The following is a 19,893-nucleotide window of genomic DNA, read 5'->3' on the forward strand; positions in this document are numbered from 1 at the left end:
TTCAAGCTCTGGACCAGATTCTATCTTACACAATATTTCAGACACCTTTTTTTTTGCATAGGTAAAATCCCAAAAAATCATAACGCTCACACTTCACACTATGGCTATACATTAAAGTGACTTTGGAAAATACCCTAAGGAGTCCTATCCTGAGAGGAGAGTGAGATCTCATTCAGAATTCAACAGACTATAGTAATCCTCAACACAATCCCACACCTCTGTCTCAGGTGAACAGTCCTGGAAATATACAACCAGAATTTGTACTTACAAGACTTACCATGCCCTGAGTTACAGAGGCAGGAGAAGAACACATTGCCTCCATACCAGCTGCCTCAGGATGCAGTAAGTTTCTCCCACCAAGTTTTTAAGTAAAATCATGAACAGATTTAAATTCTCGCACCTTTTTCGTTTTCCCGACATTAGCCGGGCCGTAGGATGGGAGCCAACCCAACTTCTCCTGTTATGTGCCAACTGCAAAACTTCCAAACGCGCCTGCTACACTCTACAAACACACCTGGGCTAAACCCCTCCGTGCCACGCCGTCCCGGAGCAGCTGTGCAAGAGAGCAGAGAGGCGAGCGGGCAGGGAAAGCCTTGTACAGCCCCCCGGTACCGGAGAGCGCTGCGAGGGGAAACCCCTGTGCACCTACAGCCCCCCGGTACCGAGAGCGCTGCGAGGGGAAACCCCTGTGCACCTACAGCCCCCCGGTACCGGAGAATGCTCCGAGGGGAAACCCCTGTGCACGTACAGCCCCCCGGTACCGAGAGCGCTGCGAGGGGAAACCGCTGTGCACCTACAGCCCCCCGGTACCGAGAGCGCACCGAGGGGAAACCCCTGTGCACCTACAGCCCCCCGGTACCGGAGAATGCTCCGAGGGGAAACCCCTGTGCACGTACAGCCCCCCGGTACCGGAGAATGCTCCGAGGGGAAACCCCTGTGCACCTACAGCCCCCCGGTACCGAGAGCGCACCGAGGGGAAACCCCTGTGCACCTACAGCCCCCCGGTACCGGAGAATGCTCCGAGGGGAAACCCCTGTGCACCTACAGCCCCCCGGTACCGAGAGCACTGCGAGGGGAAACCCTTGTGCACCTACAGCCCCCCGGTACCGGAGAATGCTCCGAGGGGAAACCCCTGTGCACCTACAGCCCCCCGGTACCGGAGAATGCTCCGAGGGGAAACCCCTGTGCACCTACAGCCCCCCGGTACCGGAGAATGCTCCGAGGGGAAACCCCTGTGCACCTACAGCCCCCCGGTACCGAGAGCACTGCGAGGGGAAACCCTTGTGCACCTACAGCCCCCCGGTACCGGAGAATGCTCCGAGGGGAAACCCCTGTGCACCTACAGCCCCCCGGTACCGGAGAATGCTCCGAGGGGAAACCCCTGTGCACCTACAGCCCCCCGGTACCGGAGAATGCTCCGAGGGGAAACCCCTGTGCACATACAGCCCCCCGGTACCGGAGAATGCTCCGAGGGGAAACCCCTGTGCACCTACAGCCCCCCGGTACCGGAGAATGCTCCGAGGGGAAACCCCTGTGCACATACAGCCCCCCGGTACCGAGAGCGCTGCGAGGGGAAACCCCTGTGCACCTACAGCCCCCCGGTACCGGAGAGCGCTCCGAGGGGAAACCCCTGTGCACCTACAGCCCCCCGGTACCGAGAGCGCACCGAGGGGAAACCCCTGTGCACCTACAGCCCCCCGGTACCGGAGAATGCTCCGAGGGGAAACCCCTGTGCACCTACAGCCCCCCGGTACCGGAGAATGCTCCGAGGGGAAACCCCTGTGCACCTACAGCCCCCCGGTACCGAGAGCGCACCGAGGGGAAACCCCTGTGCACCTACAGCCCCCCGGTACCGACAGCGCTGCGAGGGGAAACCGCTGTGCACCTACAGCCCCCCGGTACCGAGAGCGCTCCGCGGGACGCCCGACCTGCGCCCGGGGAGCGGCTCCGACTGCCGAGCCCCCGCGATTGCTGAGAGCGGGGAGAGAGATCCCTGTGCCGGAGCGGAGGGAGCAGCGGGACCCCGGCGTGCCCGAGCAGCCCCGGGGAGCCAGACACCGGGAGCCGGGCACCGGGAGCCAGACACCAGGAGCCGGGCACCCGGAGCCGGAGCTCCGCGGGCACCGGGAGCCGGCGGAGGCGCGGCCGCGGGTTGTGCGGCTCCGGGGCTGCCATCGAGCTGAGCCGTGCCGTGCCGAGCTGAGCCAGTCCATGGCACAGGCTGGGCCAGTGTGCCATAGCACGGGCCAGTGTGCCGCAGCATGGGCTAGTGCGCCGAGCCAGCCGCGCCTAGCGAAGCCGAGCCGTGCCTTACCTCCCGGCCGCCGGGCGGGACTGCGGCGGCCACCAGCCCGCAGCCAGCATAAGAGGGGATGCAGCTCGCCCGCACAAGGGACTGTAAACAAAGTTCTCGGTGAGAGAGAGACAATCAAGGGACCGGAGCAAATTCAGCGGCGGGCGGGGCGGCGGCGGGACGGTCCCGTTGGGCGGGGGGGCCGGGGAGGGTGTCCGGCAGTGCCGGGATGGGCTGGGCTGGCCACGGGGCCCGGCCTCTGCCTCCGCCCCGCACTGCCCGCAGCCCGGCAATGGACAGTGCACACTGCCCGGCAATGGACACTGCACTGCCCGCAGCCCGGCAATGGACACTGCACACTGCCCGGCAATGGACACTGCCCACAGCCCGGCAATGGACAGTGCACACTGCCCGGCAATGGACACTGCACTGCCCGCAGCCCGGCAATGGACACTGCACACTGCCCGGCAATGGACACTGCCCACAGCCCGGCAATGGACAGTGCACACTGCCCGGCAATGGACACTGCACTGCCCACAGCCCGGCAATGGACACTGCACACTGCCCGGCAATGGACACTGCCCACAGCCCGGCAATGGACAGTGCACACTCCCCGGCAATGGACACTGCACTGCCCGCAGCCCGGCAATGGACACTGCACACTGCACAGCAATGGACACTGCCCACAGCCCGGTACAGGGACACTGCACACTGCCCGGCAATGGACACTGCCCACAGCCCGGCAATGGACACTGCATTGCCCACTGCCCGGCAATGGACACTGCACACTGCCCGGCAATGGACACTGCCCACAGCCCGGCAATGGACACTGCCCGCAGCCCGGCTCGGGGATGCGCACGGCGGGGACAGAGCGAGGGGAGGCTCTGCATCACGCCCTGTCCGCGGCAGGACACACACACACGGGGCGAGGGTGGGTCCTTCACCCCTCTGCCCTCCTGCAGCCCTTATTCCCTCCCGCAGCCCCTCTGCCCTCCTGCAGCCCTTATTCCCTCCCGCAGCCCCTCTGTCCTCCCGTTCCCAGCCCATCTGTGTTCGGTCCATCCCGGCTGCAGCACTGTGGGTGAGGGTCAGTGCCTGTCCTGAGCTCGCTGGGGTGTCAGACGTGCTGGGGTCACAGTCCCTGTCGAAATCCAGATGAACCCCTAGCTCAACTGTTCCAAAATAAAGGAGGAGAAACATAGCTTCAGATGGCATTCTTAAAGGATAAAGTTTTATGTATCATTTAGAAATATTTTAACTGGCTTTTCTAAGCTTTAATTGTGCATTTCTGCAGCACATCAAATACTACAGGGGTTTGGAGTGGATGAGTGTGGGTGTGTGTTAATTTTTTACCATGATTTCTGTTATTTCAGACAAAAAGCAGACAAATTATGCTTTTAAGTCTTGTAAAAGGACATGTTTGAATTTTGTAGTTAAGCTCATCCAAAGTTTATATTTAAAAGACACTATTTTATCAATGATTGATAAAAGAACAGTGCACCAGATGTATTTAATCAACCACTCTGTCTCTGAAAGCATGCATGTACTTTTGACTCCCTTTCCAGGGTGAAATCCTGGCCTTACAGAAATTAATGGCAAAACTTCCATCAACTTCACAGGGGCCAGGATTTCATCCTGTGCATCATTAAGAACTGCCCAGTGATGGAGATCCTGCCAAGGGTTCATCTCCTCCAGACAAATGAACCAGGTTCTGGAAAAGCTCCACAGCTTTATGCAAGAAACTGTCAATTTTTCCCCCCCATTTGTTTTGATGTATTTTGTTCAAATACATCAACATTTGAACAAAAATGACAAACAAATTGGATCTGAGGGGAACTTCATTAGGCAGGATCTCTAGGACCATTGTCTGGCCCTTCCCAATGCAGGCAGCTGTGTCTGTAATATCTTTATTAGACTTGACAACTTCCATCTCAAAAAAAAACCAGGTTTCCTACTCCTCCTGTTGGAGACTACAAGTCTTACTCTGTTGATATCTAGGATCCTGGTTTTTGGCTGCATGGATTCATAACAATTATACATGGACGAGTAAGTGTTTGGCTGTAGCAGATATTCTTTCTTTTGGCTATTAACCCTCTAATGCCCTAAGAGGGGGAAATTAAACTCTCCCAGGCTTATTTTCAATCATTTTTTTCAGATGTCTTGCCAACTTCTTCCATGGAAGTCCAAGTACTTTCCTGGCCAACTAGAAATACTACCATTTCATTATTTTCTTCTGATTGTTCAGGATGTCTGGTTTTTTCTCCACTATCAGTTTCATTTTTCACTTTATATCAGAAATTCTTGCTGTTAGCACATGTGTGCATGACCTAAATTTCACCTCATTCCTATTACATCAGTTCCTCTCTAGTCCTTCCAGTCTAGTATTTGGTCCTCCTATGTTGACAGAGAACCTCCCTCCCAGGCTTACACCATCCACAGCTCCACTAGTACATTCTTATTTTTCCATGCCAACTTCATTACTGGAAGTATTACATAAAATACTGAAAGCTTTACATAAGATATCTCACGAAACTGATTTTAGGAGCTATTCTAATACACATAAACAAGCACCAAAGCTGGGCTTAGAATTCACATTTCTGTACAAATAAATGCCCTAACAACAGGCTAAAAAGTCAGTCTCCTAGACCTCATGCAATTCTTATTTTTTGCTGTGAAGCATGAAAGCTGCAATGAAAAGTGATGGCAATGACATCTCTTGTGCTGAGAGATCAGTGGGCTCTCCCCTAGAAGGATGAGTTTGTAGCACTCAGGCACTGAAGGGTTTAAAACACCTTGGGCACCAGCCCTTGCTGGCCTTTTAAAAACAGGGATGACTGATTACCTCTGCTTTCTCAGGTCCTGACCACAGCTCTCCAAGGATATAAGGAGAGAAGGACCAGACACACCCGGAGCAGCACGTTCAGCACCTGTAGAAATTCAGTGCAGACAGCTGAGGAAACTTCAGGGCTGAGCAACAGCTGCAGTGAGGGGTTACAGGTTCACAGCTTTGGACTGCCAGGCTTCAGTGATACATAGCTCCCCTTCAGGACTTGCCCTAAATGACAAAATCTCCTCCCTGGAGCCTAAACACAGCTGCTGAGAGGGAAGTGCAGCCCCAAAGCTGGGCTGATAAGCAAGAGGCGTGTGTGGTTCTACTGAGAGAGGAGTTTGCTCCTAAATTGAGCAATGCTGTTGCTCTGCCGACTGAAACACACTTGCAGTACTTCATGGCTTCCTTTGAGTTTCTAACAGTCTCCTGGGCCTTAACAGCACAGCAAACAGTGACTCACTAATCTGGCAAAGTACAGCCATTGTAGGCTCCCTATTCAATTAGCTCTTCTTGCCTTTTCCTTAACCCTCCACTGACTTTTCCTTTTATTTTATCCCTAAGCCCACACATGGACACAACACGTCCATTTACTGCATTTCATGAAACTTGTAGCCAGCACCATTTCAACATGTTTAATATGTTATAAATTGTCCTTACCATGACATGCAGTGTATGTGTTTTGTGATGAGGAATGGAGTCCAAAAGGACCCCAAATGCAGTTAAGCTAGAGAAGCAAATAATTTCACATGAAATGCTGTAGCTCCCCTCTCATTAACACAGTTTACAGCCCAGTTGGTTGACAGCCATGCAAAGCAGCCACTCTGTGGGTAGTCAGGCTCATGGAATGGATGTGCTTATAACAACTGTGAGAAACCTCATTGGTGGCTGGGAATATGGAAAGGAATTTTCTTTGAACTCCATTAGATCCTACTAGTACTTTGGTCAACATCACTTATCCTGCTGTGCATGTGAACTTTGTTATTGTCTTCCTTGACTTTCACTTAATCTTCCTGCAGTGCTGAAGAAGACAGGATATCTGGAACTGAAAACAATTATTCTTATCTCCTACTGCTTTCATAATTACATGAAGTTCTCATTTGAAGAGCTGCATTCCTTGTGTGGACATGTGCTTTTAATTAGCAGAGGGATGCATCACACCACAGGAAGCCAATTCCTCAACCTTGCATAATTTGGTTACAGAACCTCTGAATCTTTGGCCACCGTGGCAGCTTTCTGGCCAGCTTGGGGGAAGCCTGGGAGCAAACTCCAGGCACTGTAATTTCACCATAACCAACATTTTTATTAGAGACTATTGTAGTAGGATGCAGCAGATTCAGCTGAGATTTAAATTCAAAATAGGAATGATCTCTTTTCATGGTTTTCCACCTGAGTAACCCAAAGAATTTTCAGGGCTAAAAGACAGGAAGGGAAATGCAGATAAAAAGCTGGAAAGACTTGTCCAAGCTAGTGGATAGTGTCAAGAGACATTTTAATTTAATTTGCTGCCCTTCTCAGTAGGTAGGGTATAAAGAACATACACAGCTCCCTCTGAGAATGGTTTGTTTAATAAACATGGAGCATTTCAGCCAGCTGTTATTGACTCTCCAACAGTAGAAAAAAAATTATGAGTTTTAAACTAAGCTACATAGGCCATTGGCTGAATTACTTCCTGTCTGATGAGTCTTTCTTTGTCCTACTTCATTACAATTCTTATGACTAAATCTATACAGAAAATCTATCTAAAATACTGCACAAGGTTAAAACACACAGCTTTTCTCCTACATAATAGATGACTTCTCTGAAATTTACTGTAAGTCAAGTGTCTGACTTAAAGGGCAGTTAAAAAAGAAAAAAAAAAAAATTAGTGGTGAAATCCCTTCTTTCCTAGACTGAAGTTTAAAATTACCCCTCTTTCCTCAGGGCCAGGTAAACAGGTTGCACCTCTTTATCTCCAGTTTATTTGCACTGGGAGTGTGTTACTGTGGAAAAACTGTGGCTAAAAGATCTAAATCAAAAGTAAACATGGCAAAATGAAATTGATGGGTTCTGATATCAGCATAATAAACTAACTACCAAAGGTAAAAAATACTTAGTATCAAAAGGCAGAAAAACTGCAGAACTCCAGTTACTCTCTGAATCCTCTTCTATTTGGGTGGAACTCTGTTGATACAGGAACATAGTTTGTAGTTAAGTTCAACTCTATGAAGAAGGCATTATAAACCAGTATTTAATGACCACCTGACAGCTCAAGCACTGCATGTCTTGTGCTAGTTCTTTGCAAAAATCACTCTAGGTGACCCTACATACTCAGAAATAAAAATATATATTTTATATATAAAATATATAAAGGTTTTGATATAGCAGACAGGCTATATTTTCTGTGTATTCTAAAAATGTTGAAAAAACAGATTTCCCTTTGACAAGAGAGGAGAATATAGACTGCCTTACACATGCATGGCTGTGATAGGAGATGCTGTTGTTACTTCTCAGCTTTTTGGAGGAAGAATCATCTTGCAAACTGCAAAAGTCATGAAACAATTTGTGAGAAAGGCTTTTACATTATGTAGTCAATAAAGCAGTAGCAGGAGCTTATGATTGCTTTGGCTGTGTATACTAGAAATAAAAATGTACATATTGTAGAAATGGTAGGTCAAGATTATTCAGCAGCTTTGCAAAGTTTTTGGAATTCACTGAGTAAAATGGAATTACAGTGGGACACAAATGTCTGCACAGCAGTTGAATCCATCAAAATTCCACATCTTTAGTTCATCTTCAAGAATTTCTCAAAGTGCACCAGTGCCACACAGAGACAGATAGAGGAAAACACAATATAGCTGGGAACATTCTCCCACATATGGACTCCCATATCCAAAACAAACACTGAAAATCACTGGGGCCTGAAAACATCAATGTAGTATTCATTGCTGGTTTCACTTCTGGCCACATACAATTTTCTGATGCAGGAGTTGTCCAGTTTCCTGGTTTTGTTCTGTGCCACAGAATTCATTGGATTACCCAGCACTGACTTCAGTAACAGAAGGGTGAGGTGTTGGGGGGAATTCATACAGATTATTCCCCTTCTAAAAAACAGATGAAAGATTTAGGTACATTAATGCACTGATAGCTCAAATCAGCAAGTTGCCCTGAGGTATATTTCCCACTCAGAGCAGAAGCAGCTAAATGGAATCATAAAATCACAGAATGTTTGGATTGGAAGGATCCTTAGAGATCATCCCATCTCCTTCCAACCCTTTGCCATGGGCAGGGACACCTTCCACTAAACCAGGTGCTCAGAGCCCAGTCCAACCTTAAACACCACCATGGATAAAAGCTAAACTTTCCCATTCCAGAAAGTCTGGCTGAAAACCAGGTATTTTAACTGCTGCACTATAGGGTAACTAACCTGAAGCCTGAGATCCACTAAATATATAACTCAAGTTATGGGCACTCTTGAAACTCCCCCTCATTGCCCCAGAATAGTAACCCTCTATTTTCACTCAGATGCTATTTAGGTCCCTGATTCATGTGTGGGACTGGATTTTGCTGTATCCAGGCTGCCTTTGGGGTCTTGTTCCCAGACCCAGTTGCCCCAGCACAGCTGCTGTCCCACAGTGTTGGGACAGAGCAGTAGAAAATCAGTTCTGAACTCATCCCAGCCTACAGCCACTACCCAGCAGTGAAGATTCTAAAGGACTTGGGTTCAAACTTCAGATGCTATCCCAAAGCTAAAGGCAATACAGGGAAATACAAGTGATAAATAATAACACTTGCATAAACATACATGAAAACAGAAAATGAACGCTCAGAACAGCTTGTGCTTTCTTAGTAATCACCACTCCTTATTACCAAGAAAAAAGTCACATAATAATGCCTTTTTTGAAAGCTTTTGTCCCTAGAGTGGCCTTGTGAGATAAACCTCTTTTTCCATTAAAGTGCAGGGAAAAGAGGGAGTGGTCAGGCAGCTGAAGCCAACTTACTGATGCCACATAGACAATCATACAATGCACTGACCCTAAAATAAAAGGCAGCATGGAGCTGTGATCACTTCAGTCCTTTTGCACAAACAAGGAGACCGTGTAATCTCACAGGCATGTATCCTGCTGCATGTTAAAAATCAGTTCTTGTCTCACAACTCCTTTTTCATACTGGGTCAAAGTCACCTCTGTGCAAACAAGAGCCACAAGTTCTTTCAGTTTCACTGAGCCTGTTTCAGAGAAAGAAAGGGACTTAAAAGTGAGACAGCAAGCTGATAAAAGCTTTGCAAAAGTAAAGGAATATTTCTGCAAGAAAAACTAAATTAGTCTCACCTCCAGGCCATTGCCTCATGTTCCATTTAAAAGACCAGCTTCACTCAAGGTAACTTAGCCATGAAATTACTCAGAAGGGATCAGCCATAAGAAATGTATTACCTTGATATTTGGAGAACCAACTGGGCTCACTGAGAGCATGGCATTTTGATTAATGTTTAAAGAAATAGCAAAAATAAGCCAAAATATTTATACCTATTGTATAAATATTAGTAATAACAATAACAACAACAATAATAATAATAATAATACATGTAATATTACTACCCAAAAAAAGAAATAAAAAAAAAAAGAACTGAAATGTTTGCCTAGCAGTCTCAGTGGGGAAGTGAGAGCTGGTAAGATATCAGCAGATATTTATTATCATTACTGACATAATTTTACAAAGATGGTATGGGTCAAGTTTTGGCATCAAATTTACATACTGGGAGGAAGTTTGTGGATACAATCTTGCCCTTTGCCAAAATGTTTTCCCCAGAAGTTTTCTGGACTGTGCAAGGATGAGGGTCAGCCTGTATGTCCAACCCAGTCAGCCAAAAATCCTCATGCTCTGCTTGCAAAGCAATTGACTGGAACTGGAAAGGACAGCTGACATAAGTGAACTTTATGTCAAAGAGCTCAGCCACTCGGCAGGGAATTTAGAAACACTACATTATTCCAGCCTTGCACAGAGCTTACCACCAAATGCATTGGGTGGTGCTGCCAGTCAGTAGGTTCGATGATGTCTCACTGCTTGTTTTATTCTGAAGACACAGTGCTCAGCAGGAAAATCTCACAGGAATTAGGAGAATGAAGCTGTGATGAAAACAGATTTGCAAATCTTGGGAGAAAACCTGCTATAGTCAATTTTGAAGACCTTGATGTTTAGGCTGAGGGTGATAGGTGGTGTCACTGCAGAGCCTGAGCACGATGCAAAATGTGTCCATGCCGTGGATCCCCGTGCAATGATTCCTCCTGCCCGGGAGCTCATCCCAGTGGAAGGTTTACTGTCCCCTTCCATCCTGTCCATCCTGTGCCACACTCACCTGCCAGCTGTATGGCACTCACAGGAACCTTATATGCACAGTCCATAAGGAAAACTGCCTTTCTAAACGTTAAGACATACAAAAATACACAAAAAACAGTGCCCACAGGGCTCAATCTGTGTCCGTGGGGAACACCCCAAAGGAAGGCCCTGACGGTCGCACCCACCAACCCGCCGCCGTTCCGGCAGCAGCGCCGGCAGCGCGGGGAGCGCAGGGCAGGGCAGGGCAGGGCAGGGCAGGGCAGGGCAAGGCAGGGCAGGGCAAGGCAGGGCAAGGCAAGGCAAGGCAGCGCAGGGATGTGCCGAGCCCCGGCGCCATCCCCGGCCCGCGGGGCGGAGCGGGGCGGGCCGGGCCGCGCGGGGGCTGTGCCGGCCCGGGCTGGGCCCGCCCGGCCGCGCCGGGGATGGCGGGGCCGCCGGAGCTGGAGGGATCGGGGGGGATGGAAGGGCCGCCGGAGCTGGAGGAGCCCTTATCGCGGCGGTTCTCGGAGGAGCAGTTTCGGGCCGCCTGCCGGGAGCTGGACCAGCCGGCGCCGGTGGCGGGGACGCCCTGGCAGCTCCTGGTGGAGACCATGGGCGTGCGGATCTACCGGCTGTACCACGAGGTGGGCGGGCTCGGCAGCGCGGCCCGGGCGGCCGGGGGCGGCGGCGACCGGGATGGGGGCGATGGAGGCGGGGAGGGGGCGGTGGAGGCGGCAGTGACCGGGATGGGGGCGGCGGTGACCGGGATGTGCCGGGATGGTGCCGGCAGTGATCGGGATGGGGGCGGCAGTGACCGGGATGGTGCCGGGGATGCGGGGCCCTCACGGCCCTGCCCGCATCGCCGGTTTCCCGCACGGCCTGGGCTCGGTGTCCGCTGGCTCGCCGAAAGCCGCTTTCCGGGTAATGCCATTAAATGCTGACGGGAAAGCTGCCGGGCCGCAGTGACCCTGCACCGTGCCGGGATGCAGCTGGATGGGAATTCCCGGGGTGTTCATGTGCCACCTCCTGAGCCTCGGGAATTACCGGGGTGTTCATGTGCCACCTGCCCAAACTCGGGAATTCCCGGGGTGTTCATGTGCCACCTCCCCAAACTCGGGAATTACCGGGGTGTTCATGTGCCACCTCCCCAAACTCGGGAATTCCCGGGGTGTTCCATGTGCCACCTCCCCAAACTCGGGAATTCCCGGGGTGTTACGTGTGCCACCCTCCCCAAACTCGTAATTCCCGGGGTGTTCCATGTGCCTTTTCCCCAGCCTGTCAGGATTTGTGCTGGGGAACAAAAATGTCCCTAAACATCTGTTCCCGAGCCCCTGTGTCACACATCCTGCTCTCCTGGAGTCCTCCCCCCTTCCTACCACTCTCCAGAACTCCCTTCACACTTATTTCCCACCGTTCAGCCTCTAAAATCAGGAGGTGGTTCAGAAACAGTTGGATTGAAATTTTCTCCCCTCTTGGCAGGACTAACTTCTTTAAAAAACTTCAGCAGTTTAGGAACTGACTTGTGATTGACAGTGCTTTTATTCTGACATAGATTTATTATTCAATAGTGACTTCTAATTCCATATATATATATATATATATATATATATATATATATCCATCATAGTTTCCTTCTGGACTTCATGCTTTTCTTTGCATGACAGTTTTATGTTTGTATTCTGAGAAATCATTTCAGACATGGTTATGTTAGGAAAAAGCCAGCAAGCATACAGGACTATGCTAAAGGTACAATGGGGTGGAGAAAGCCCTTAAAGAAAACAACATTATTTCATATACCTTGGAATTTTCTTCAGTGATAATAGTCCCTGTTTGCAGTGGATGTGGTGACTGGCAATGGCACAACAAACTTATCAGGAGGTGCACACAGCACAGGCAGGTTGGGGTGCCTGCCATGCAGGAATTGGTGTGGTGCTGGGGCTGTTCCTGCTGCAGTGGAGGAAGCAGAGGCTTTAGGATCAGAGCTCAACCCAGACCTGTAGATGCATCATGCAGTGAATGAAGGCCAAGGGATTTTGGGAAGCTGGAGGCTGGATTTAGCCAGCCCTGGCTCACTGCAGTGGCTGTGCTGCTGTTGTAATGGCAGCTGGTGGGATGGAAAGTGGGTCAGGCTTCTCCTCATCATCCTCTTGTGCTTTTATGCAGAAGGACTGTAGAGCTATAAGGACTATTTGAAACTAGAAAAACCCATTTACAGGTCTGTCTCTTTTTTTAATGTAGTGTATGATGCCCCTAGTTTAGTCTGGATGGACAGACTACATAGGATGCAAGGGACCTTTTCAATCTTCTAATTCTCCTGGAAATAAATCTCCTGTTTTGACTTTCAGTTGCTTCAGATTGCTGCAAGAGAAGATGAATGTAGTCTATTAGAAGGATCTTTGCTTAAAGTTGTAACTGGAAAAATTAGCTTTTAGCACTTACTGAACTGCACCTCCCCTGTAGCAGCAGTAGTCCAGGAAGCTGAAAGCAGCAATTATTCTTCCTGTTGCCTTCTCTTTTTGCCTTGCCTTTCCAACTTCTCTGCAGGCTGCAGAAATAGATCTGGGCCTTCCTGCTCAGTGCTGTATTCCAGCCAAGCTGATTGACTCTCCTGAGGACAGGCCTCAGAAAAACTGAAACATTTCACTCTTGTTTCAAGTTTCTTACTGTAAATTGCTGCTTTTCTTGTGAGAATAAAAATGTTGATGCCTCTTACAAAGATGATGAGTGCATAGACAGGTGTTGAATAGTTCAAGTTTGAATCTGGTGATTGGTGCTTCAGTGCAGCCACAGGGAAGATGAGTAGCTTAAGCTTCTTGCTCACATTACTATTTTCAAATTTTCATATTTTAAAGTTAATTTGTGAGGACAAAGAAAAGAAGAAAATCCATCTATTCACTAACAGAATGTTGTATAATCCTTCTCTTCCTTTCCTTGGAAATGCTTGGATTTGATTTTTACACTGTATATTTTAAATGCTCTCAGTGTTTTAATTTAGTCCTGAACTCATACTAACAATGGTACAAGCATTGCTCTATAGGCACAGATGGAATTACCATATGTTGAAAGTAAAACAGGAGATATCCTGCACCCCACCCCTTTAGTGCATGCAGCTTTCTGAAAGAAAATAGCTGATAAATATTCAAGGCAGATATAAGAGTGCATTGTATATAAACATGGACATTATAAAGCATTCTTGTATCCCATTCTGATGTATGAGCATAACTAACTTGCCACAAGAATTTAATGCTTCTGGTAAACCTCAGTGTGGGCAGGATTTAGTCCACACTGACCACTGGAGATGAAAAGGGGTCTGTGTTTGGGAAGAAAGATGCTCCCCCTGGAGCTCCTGATGAAGTAAAGGGGTATTGGTGTAGGGGAAGGAACAGCCATTGTGCAGGGCAGGTCAGCCTGGTTGGATTTAAACTTTCATGTATGGATCAAAAAGTCCAGAGGTTAAAGACTGAGTCTTGCATTGTTTTTTGAACACTTGCTTTCACAGCTCTTGAGCATATTTGTAATTTGTGCCCCACCTAACTTCCTTCAGCTGTTCTCCCTGATGTGGAGTGCTTCCTTTTCCTGTGTGACTTTTCCTCTCTTCATTTCGTTTCCACAGCAATCAGGACTTTATGAATATAAAATCTTTGGTGGTCTTGCTGACATTCCCCCAAAATTGTGTGCAGATGTGTACATGGACTTGGATTTCAGAAAAAAGTGGGATCAGTATGTTAAAGGTAAGCTCACCTAGGCTGTGTAAAAGCAAGCTGGAGTCCACATTGATTGTTGCCACTAAAACTTTCCTGAAAGATATTTTGAAGTTACTGCCTCCAAAGACTTTGGGTCAGACTTAGATATATTTTGGGATAAGGTTGCACTCTGCAAATACACAAGTAAACACTGATTTGGAATTGCTAATGTCTCAACAGCATTTATCTTTCCTCCGGAATGAATTCTTTCCATGTTGGTTAAAGCATATGATCAGCATTACTGGTTGTGCTGGAACACCTTGTAACTTATGGCTGTAATGCTTGTGTTAAATTTTAGTAGATGTCTTGGGGAGAAATGGAGGTAATACCTTTGTGCATATGGCAGTGAAGCAGTGCTTCCTGGAATAGCAGGTTGGAAGGGACTTCTGGGATCATCTGTCCAAACTTCCTTGGTGAGAGCACAGCCAAAACAAGATGCCCCAGCACCCTGTTTAGCTGAGTCTAAAATGTGCCCTTGGGGAGATTATTTCAAAGGCTGATTGTTCTCATTGTGAAAATTCTTCCTCAGGTTTCCACCAGTTTGATGCATGATGGAATATCTTTTCCTGAGAGCATGGTTGTTCTTGGCACCTTTTACAGTCAGGAATGGGTGTATCGAGAGAATACACAGTAACTTCAGGCTTTTACAGAGAAAGGAATAACTAATTTAGTTAAGTTTATTTAATATTGTCTTTGTAGAAGGGCGTGGAACCTGGATATCCATATGATTTTAAAAATATCTTAAGTCAGCAGTAACAAGGTAAGGGTTCAGCTGATGTAGTTATCCAGTAATCCATTTATTTTTAAAATGGGCAGCCTTTTCTTTTTAAGCCTGTGCTTGAAGTCAGAGCAGGCTAATAGAATTGAAAATTGGTCAAAGTGTTTTGCTGAACAAAGAGCTGTGTTAAAAACAGAAGAATTGTTAAATGTGCTTGTTGGGTTTAGGACAGTGAATGATTGCTGATAATGCCAGTGGCTGTATTGATACAGAGACTCATAAATTTAACTCATGTGAGTCTTGGTCAAATTTAAGGAGTAGTGTCTTCATTAAGATGTGTTAATTGTCAAAATGGTCAGTACCTTTCGTGTAGCAAGAGCCATTGTGCCAGAGTGGGACTCAGCATTATTGTTATTGGATGTAAAAATATTCTGCTGCGTTACTTTGGTAGTCTTTAAGTGCATTTAGGAGAAATGAATGCTTCTTAAATAAACACTTTTTTTTTTTTTTTAATTCCTTCATAGAGAAAAGAAAGGAAGCCGCTGGGGGAAGCTACACCCTTAAACTAAAAACTAGATAATGTTGCAGAGCTGACATTTATATCCTTGCTGACCATGGTTTGTTCATCTGTTAATTTATACTTGTGCTGGTGCTTTAAATCCAGCATGTCACAGAAATTAACTCTTAAAGGGCATAAATACAATGTAATGCTTTCCTTCCTACTTAAAAATTGATACAAGCCCACCCATTTTTTAGGACAGTACATATGATGAAATAGTTCTAGCAGTGTTTTAAATGTAACCCCAGCTCAGCCTGAGCTTTTCCTTTCACATTTAGGAAGAAACCCCAGCAAACTTCCATTGAGAGCCTTCTTGCTCTTGGTGTTGCTGTTAATATTTTTTGGTGCTCTTACAGCCATGCAAGTGGCAGTCCAAAGGAGAGTTCTCTGTTGAACTGCTGGCATTGAAATAAAAACCTGACCAGAGCAGAAGTAGCTGCCTTTTTAGCTGAAATGGCAACTGTTCCTGAATGCTTCCAAATATCCCTGAGATGTGGGCATCCTGAGGGCTGGTTTGTGCTGCAGCTGCCAATTCTGCAGGGAAGTTGTGACTAAACTGTAGAGTAGTGGCTGAGGTACCACGTGCTTCTGTGGCATGATGCAAAATAGTTGGGCCTGAGCAAAACTGAAACTTGCTACTCCTGATTCCAGCACCTTTCTGATCCAGATCAGACTTCCCAACAATTTAACAGTAATAACTGGCTGTTGAAGCAGTAATGCATATACACTGTTATATACACTATTATTGTGGATAGAATGGACTTGTAATCTCTTGTAGTGATGCTGAATGAAATCAGTTTATTGATTACAATACACCGTATTTTGGTTTGAAATGAATGCAGGTGGGATGTGGTTTACCTACTGTGTGTTTTTCCTGTGTTTGCAAAGATAAGTAAATGAGGTAGCTAATAGCAGTTGTACTAGGGTCTTTAAAACAGTGTCATGCTGCCTTTGAAAAAGGAAATCTCTGTGGTTAGAAGTGAAAGTGACTAATCCAATGCTCCAGTGACCTCTGGTGGGAAACATAAATGCTGTGGGTTATTACAACACCAGGTGCATCCAGCAGTGCTCCAGCTGGAGAAAAGGAGAAGCTGCTTCTGTGGGTGACACTGATCTGCAGGGCATACTAACAGCCTGGCTTGGAATATATTAAATATACTATATAGGGAAAGAATCTCTCATCTGGGGAGCTGGTCTTGCTTTGTCAATGAGATTATCAGTTTATTCTGGCCTCACTTTCAAAAACCTGGCTCTGGAGGATATAGAGCACCTCAGGCACAAGTGTGCTCTGCAGGAAGAGCCCTCTCACTGTTAAGGTGAACCAGCTCTTGGGATCACACTCTTTACTCCAGGCCCAGCTGGAGTTCACCCTGGCTCAGCCCCATGGCATGGCATTGCCCTCACAGGGACAGTTGCTGCCTCAGGGAAAGAAGCTGGACTGTAGATTGGTTTTCAAACTCAATTATGTGTTTTGATTAGAACTAATTTTTCTCCTTCGTTCCAGACTACTCTTTGACTGAGTCACTGCCATGTTTTAGGCACTATTCTTATGTTGCTTTTTTTTTCTGCTGCCTTCTGATTTGAGTTTCCAGGCAAACTGAAGGTGTTGTAATGAAGGCTCATAAACTGCTCAAGATTCTACTTTGCTGTTGCATGTATATATGGCTGTGAAATTCCTGACTACTTTTCCAAAATTCATTAATCCCTCATGACCATTCAGGTCAAGAAAGCTGTACTCATTCTAGTTGCATGTTAACTCAGTATAATTTACAAGGGTAATGACATTCCTGTGAAAAAGGCATGTGACTTAATTGTGCAGAACATGCACAGGTGAGGAAAAAGCTTTGAGACAGAAAGGCTTTGAATGAGCAAATTGTTGGAAAAGGAATTTGACTCTGTATCCCCCAGAATTGTTCTGATTTTATGTTCTGGGGTTTGGGGGGTTTTTTGTTGGTTTTTTTTTTTTTTTTTTTTTTTCCCACCAATTAATCCAATAGCCACAGAAAAACAGGCCACCTATTTTTGTGTATTTGATTCCTGAACAGTCATGGTACAGAATTTCTTAATGTCTCTTACTGCTAAAATTCTACATACATATCAATTTTGACATCAGGGTTGCATGTAAAATGTGTTCATGTCAGAAATCTGAGCAGTTCTTGATGCCATCTGTATTTCTGTTGCAGTAGAAATTAAAATACCTAACAGTCTTCTTCTTTCAACTGTAGAACTGTATGAGGAAACACATGATGGTGAAAAAGTAATCTACTGGGAAGTGAAGTACCCTTTTCCTCTCTCAAACAGAGATGTATCCTTTCATGCTTTTGTTTTACTTGCAGTTTTTGCCACTTGGTCATCCAGGAATCCCAACAATTAGCTGATTCCACCTCTCTGCACTCTGATCTAAGAACTTGCAGTCCCTGTGTTACATGAATATTTACAGCACCAAGAGTGTGGGTTCCTCTTCCCACACAGACCTGAATTACTGCTCTGCAGCATTGAATCCTGTAGGGACATGAGAAATAACTTGAAGGAGCTGCTGTTTGTGATGGAGTTCACTTGTCAGCTCCTCATCCTTCAGGCTGCCATTGTTTTGACATGTCTCCTCAGCTTGCCGTGCAGTATGTCTATATTCGGGAACGCCGGGAGATGGATGTGGATGGCAGGAAGATCTGGGTTGTGTTAGCAGAAAGTGTGGCTGTTCCTCAGTGCCCTGAAAAGCCTGGTATTATCAGAGTTAAAAGCTATAAACAAAGCCTGGTAATTGAAAGTGATGGCAAGGCTGGATGTAAAGGTAAGAGGTCAAGAAAAGGTGTGATGAGTCACGCAGCCAGGGAATGTATGTGTTAGCAAAACACACACAGAGGGGACTGGCAGATTAAGCCAAGGGTTACTTTAAAGTGAATGAAACCTTTGGAAATGTCTGGTGCAGTGCACTAGTGTAAAGAATCTTTATTTAACAGCTGGGCTGGGTGATTAAGAATAATCTACTGACCACTTTCTTCTGCCTTCCCATCCCACCCCCAGTCTGCAATTTCTTTTCCTTGCAGACAGTTCAGCTGGGGAGACTGCTGCAATTTTCTTAACTCAGCAATGATTCAAGTATTGTGTTTGACAGGTGTATAGATTAAAGGGTTTGCCTTGAGCTTGACTTCTCTCTGAGATCAATCTGTTAAAGACAGTCTTATTTTATAAGACAGGGTGCCAAAAATGGATTGCAATAATCTAAATTTCTGTTGTGGCTCTGTCAGCTTCCCAGAGGTTAACAGGGAATGCCTGTATTTACTTCACATTTCACTTCAGGACAAGTTGACTTTTTTGTGCAGAATTTAGAGTAGAACTGTTGTAGTTGGTGCTTCAGTGATGCACACTGACAATTTCTGTAACTTCTCTCTCCTCTCCAGTCTATATGTACTATTTTGATAATCCTGGTGGCATGATTCCATCCTGGCTGGTCAACTGGGCTGCCAAGGTAAGGAAGGGTTACAGACAATGATCTTTGGTTAATCTGTTTCAAACAACAAATTCACTGCAGTCATTTGGACAGAATTAATTTTTTTTAAACAGATATATCCACCTTCCCAGCTTTTACACTGTCCCATATTTACAGTCTCGCTATTATATGCTGTCATAATAGTTTTCATTAATTTAAATATTTTAATTAGTGTCAAATTCCTTTGGTTTGTCAACTAGGCAGGTAAATTTCTGCAGTAAACCCCAAATAATCTGTGTTTCAGAACATATATGAATAGTCTCAAGATAAGCAAATTTCAATAATGCAGTTTGTTCCTGCAGTATTCAAGGAATGATTTGATGCTATGTACCAGATCTTAGACTTGTATCTTAGATAATTGTATATTAGATCTTAGAACTGTTTGAAGGCCTTGATCTATATAATGGGAATTGTCATCTTGCTTATAATTTTTTTTTATTTTGTTATGCAAGAATAACTTTTCTGCCTTTCTCTTTACAGAGTGGTGTGCCTGCTTTCTTGAAGGATATACAAAAAGCTTGCCTTAATTATTCTAAGAGCACATAGGTATTGAAATTGATCTTAATTATTTAATTCCTAGATCTCTGCTCTTACAGGAGCAGCTGTAATATGTTACACTGGATAAAATCTACCTCTAATATTGGAAAAAAATATTTTAGTTGAGTTATGCATTGAGTCTTACTAGATATTTTTTCCATCTCTAACTGAAGAGCTGGCCACTGGGAAGGTAACACCAACATCAGCTGCAGCTTTTGAAAGTACTCAAGTTTATTCTTGTTCCCCATGCATTGCTTATGCTGGTTGTCAGGTGTTCAGCTAGAGGAGTTCTGTGATGGATATGTTACATCCTTGCACAAAAGACAACAATCTTGCTAGAAAAATGTCTGAACTTGGACTGCAAATTGTCTGCATGTGTAATGCCTGGATCTGCCTTTGTTACCTTGCAGGGTGGCTTCCTCCTGAAACTC

The 19,893-nt window shown here is 46.2% G+C and overlaps 1 protein-coding gene across 1 annotated transcript; it reads left to right on the forward strand.

Moving 5' to 3' along the window:
- Positions 1–10,800: 10,800 nt before the first annotated feature.
- On the forward strand, positions 10,801–19,642 carry PCTP (phosphatidylcholine transfer protein). Its single transcript, XM_079323640.1, has 6 exons — positions 10,801–11,059; positions 14,029–14,146; positions 17,661–17,740; positions 18,055–18,226; positions 18,837–18,904; positions 19,406–19,642. Exons 1-6 carry the CDS (start codon positions 10,859–10,861, stop codon positions 19,469–19,471), a joined length of 705 nt encoding a protein of 234 aa, XP_079179766.1. The 5' UTR covers positions 10,801–10,858; the 3' UTR covers positions 19,472–19,642.
- Positions 19,643–19,893: the final 251 nt, after the last annotated feature.

This window comes from Erithacus rubecula (genome assembly GCF_903797595.1).
Source record: "Erithacus rubecula genome assembly, chromosome: 20".
Taxonomy (NCBI): Eukaryota; Metazoa; Chordata; class Aves; order Passeriformes; family Muscicapidae; genus Erithacus; species Erithacus rubecula.

Coding starts and splice junctions, on each gene's coding strand:
- PCTP (XM_079323640.1), top strand. CDS start 10,859: ATGGCGGGGCCGCCGGAGCTGGAGGGATCGGGGGGGATGGAAGGGCCG. Junction 11,060..14,028: donor TCTACCGGCTGTACCACGAG/GTGGGCGGGCTC, acceptor TCGTTTCCACAG/CAATCAGGACTTTATGAATA. Junction 18,227..18,836: donor TGGCAAGGCTGGATGTAAAG/GTAAGAGGTCAA, acceptor TCTCCTCTCCAG/TCTATATGTACTATTTTGAT.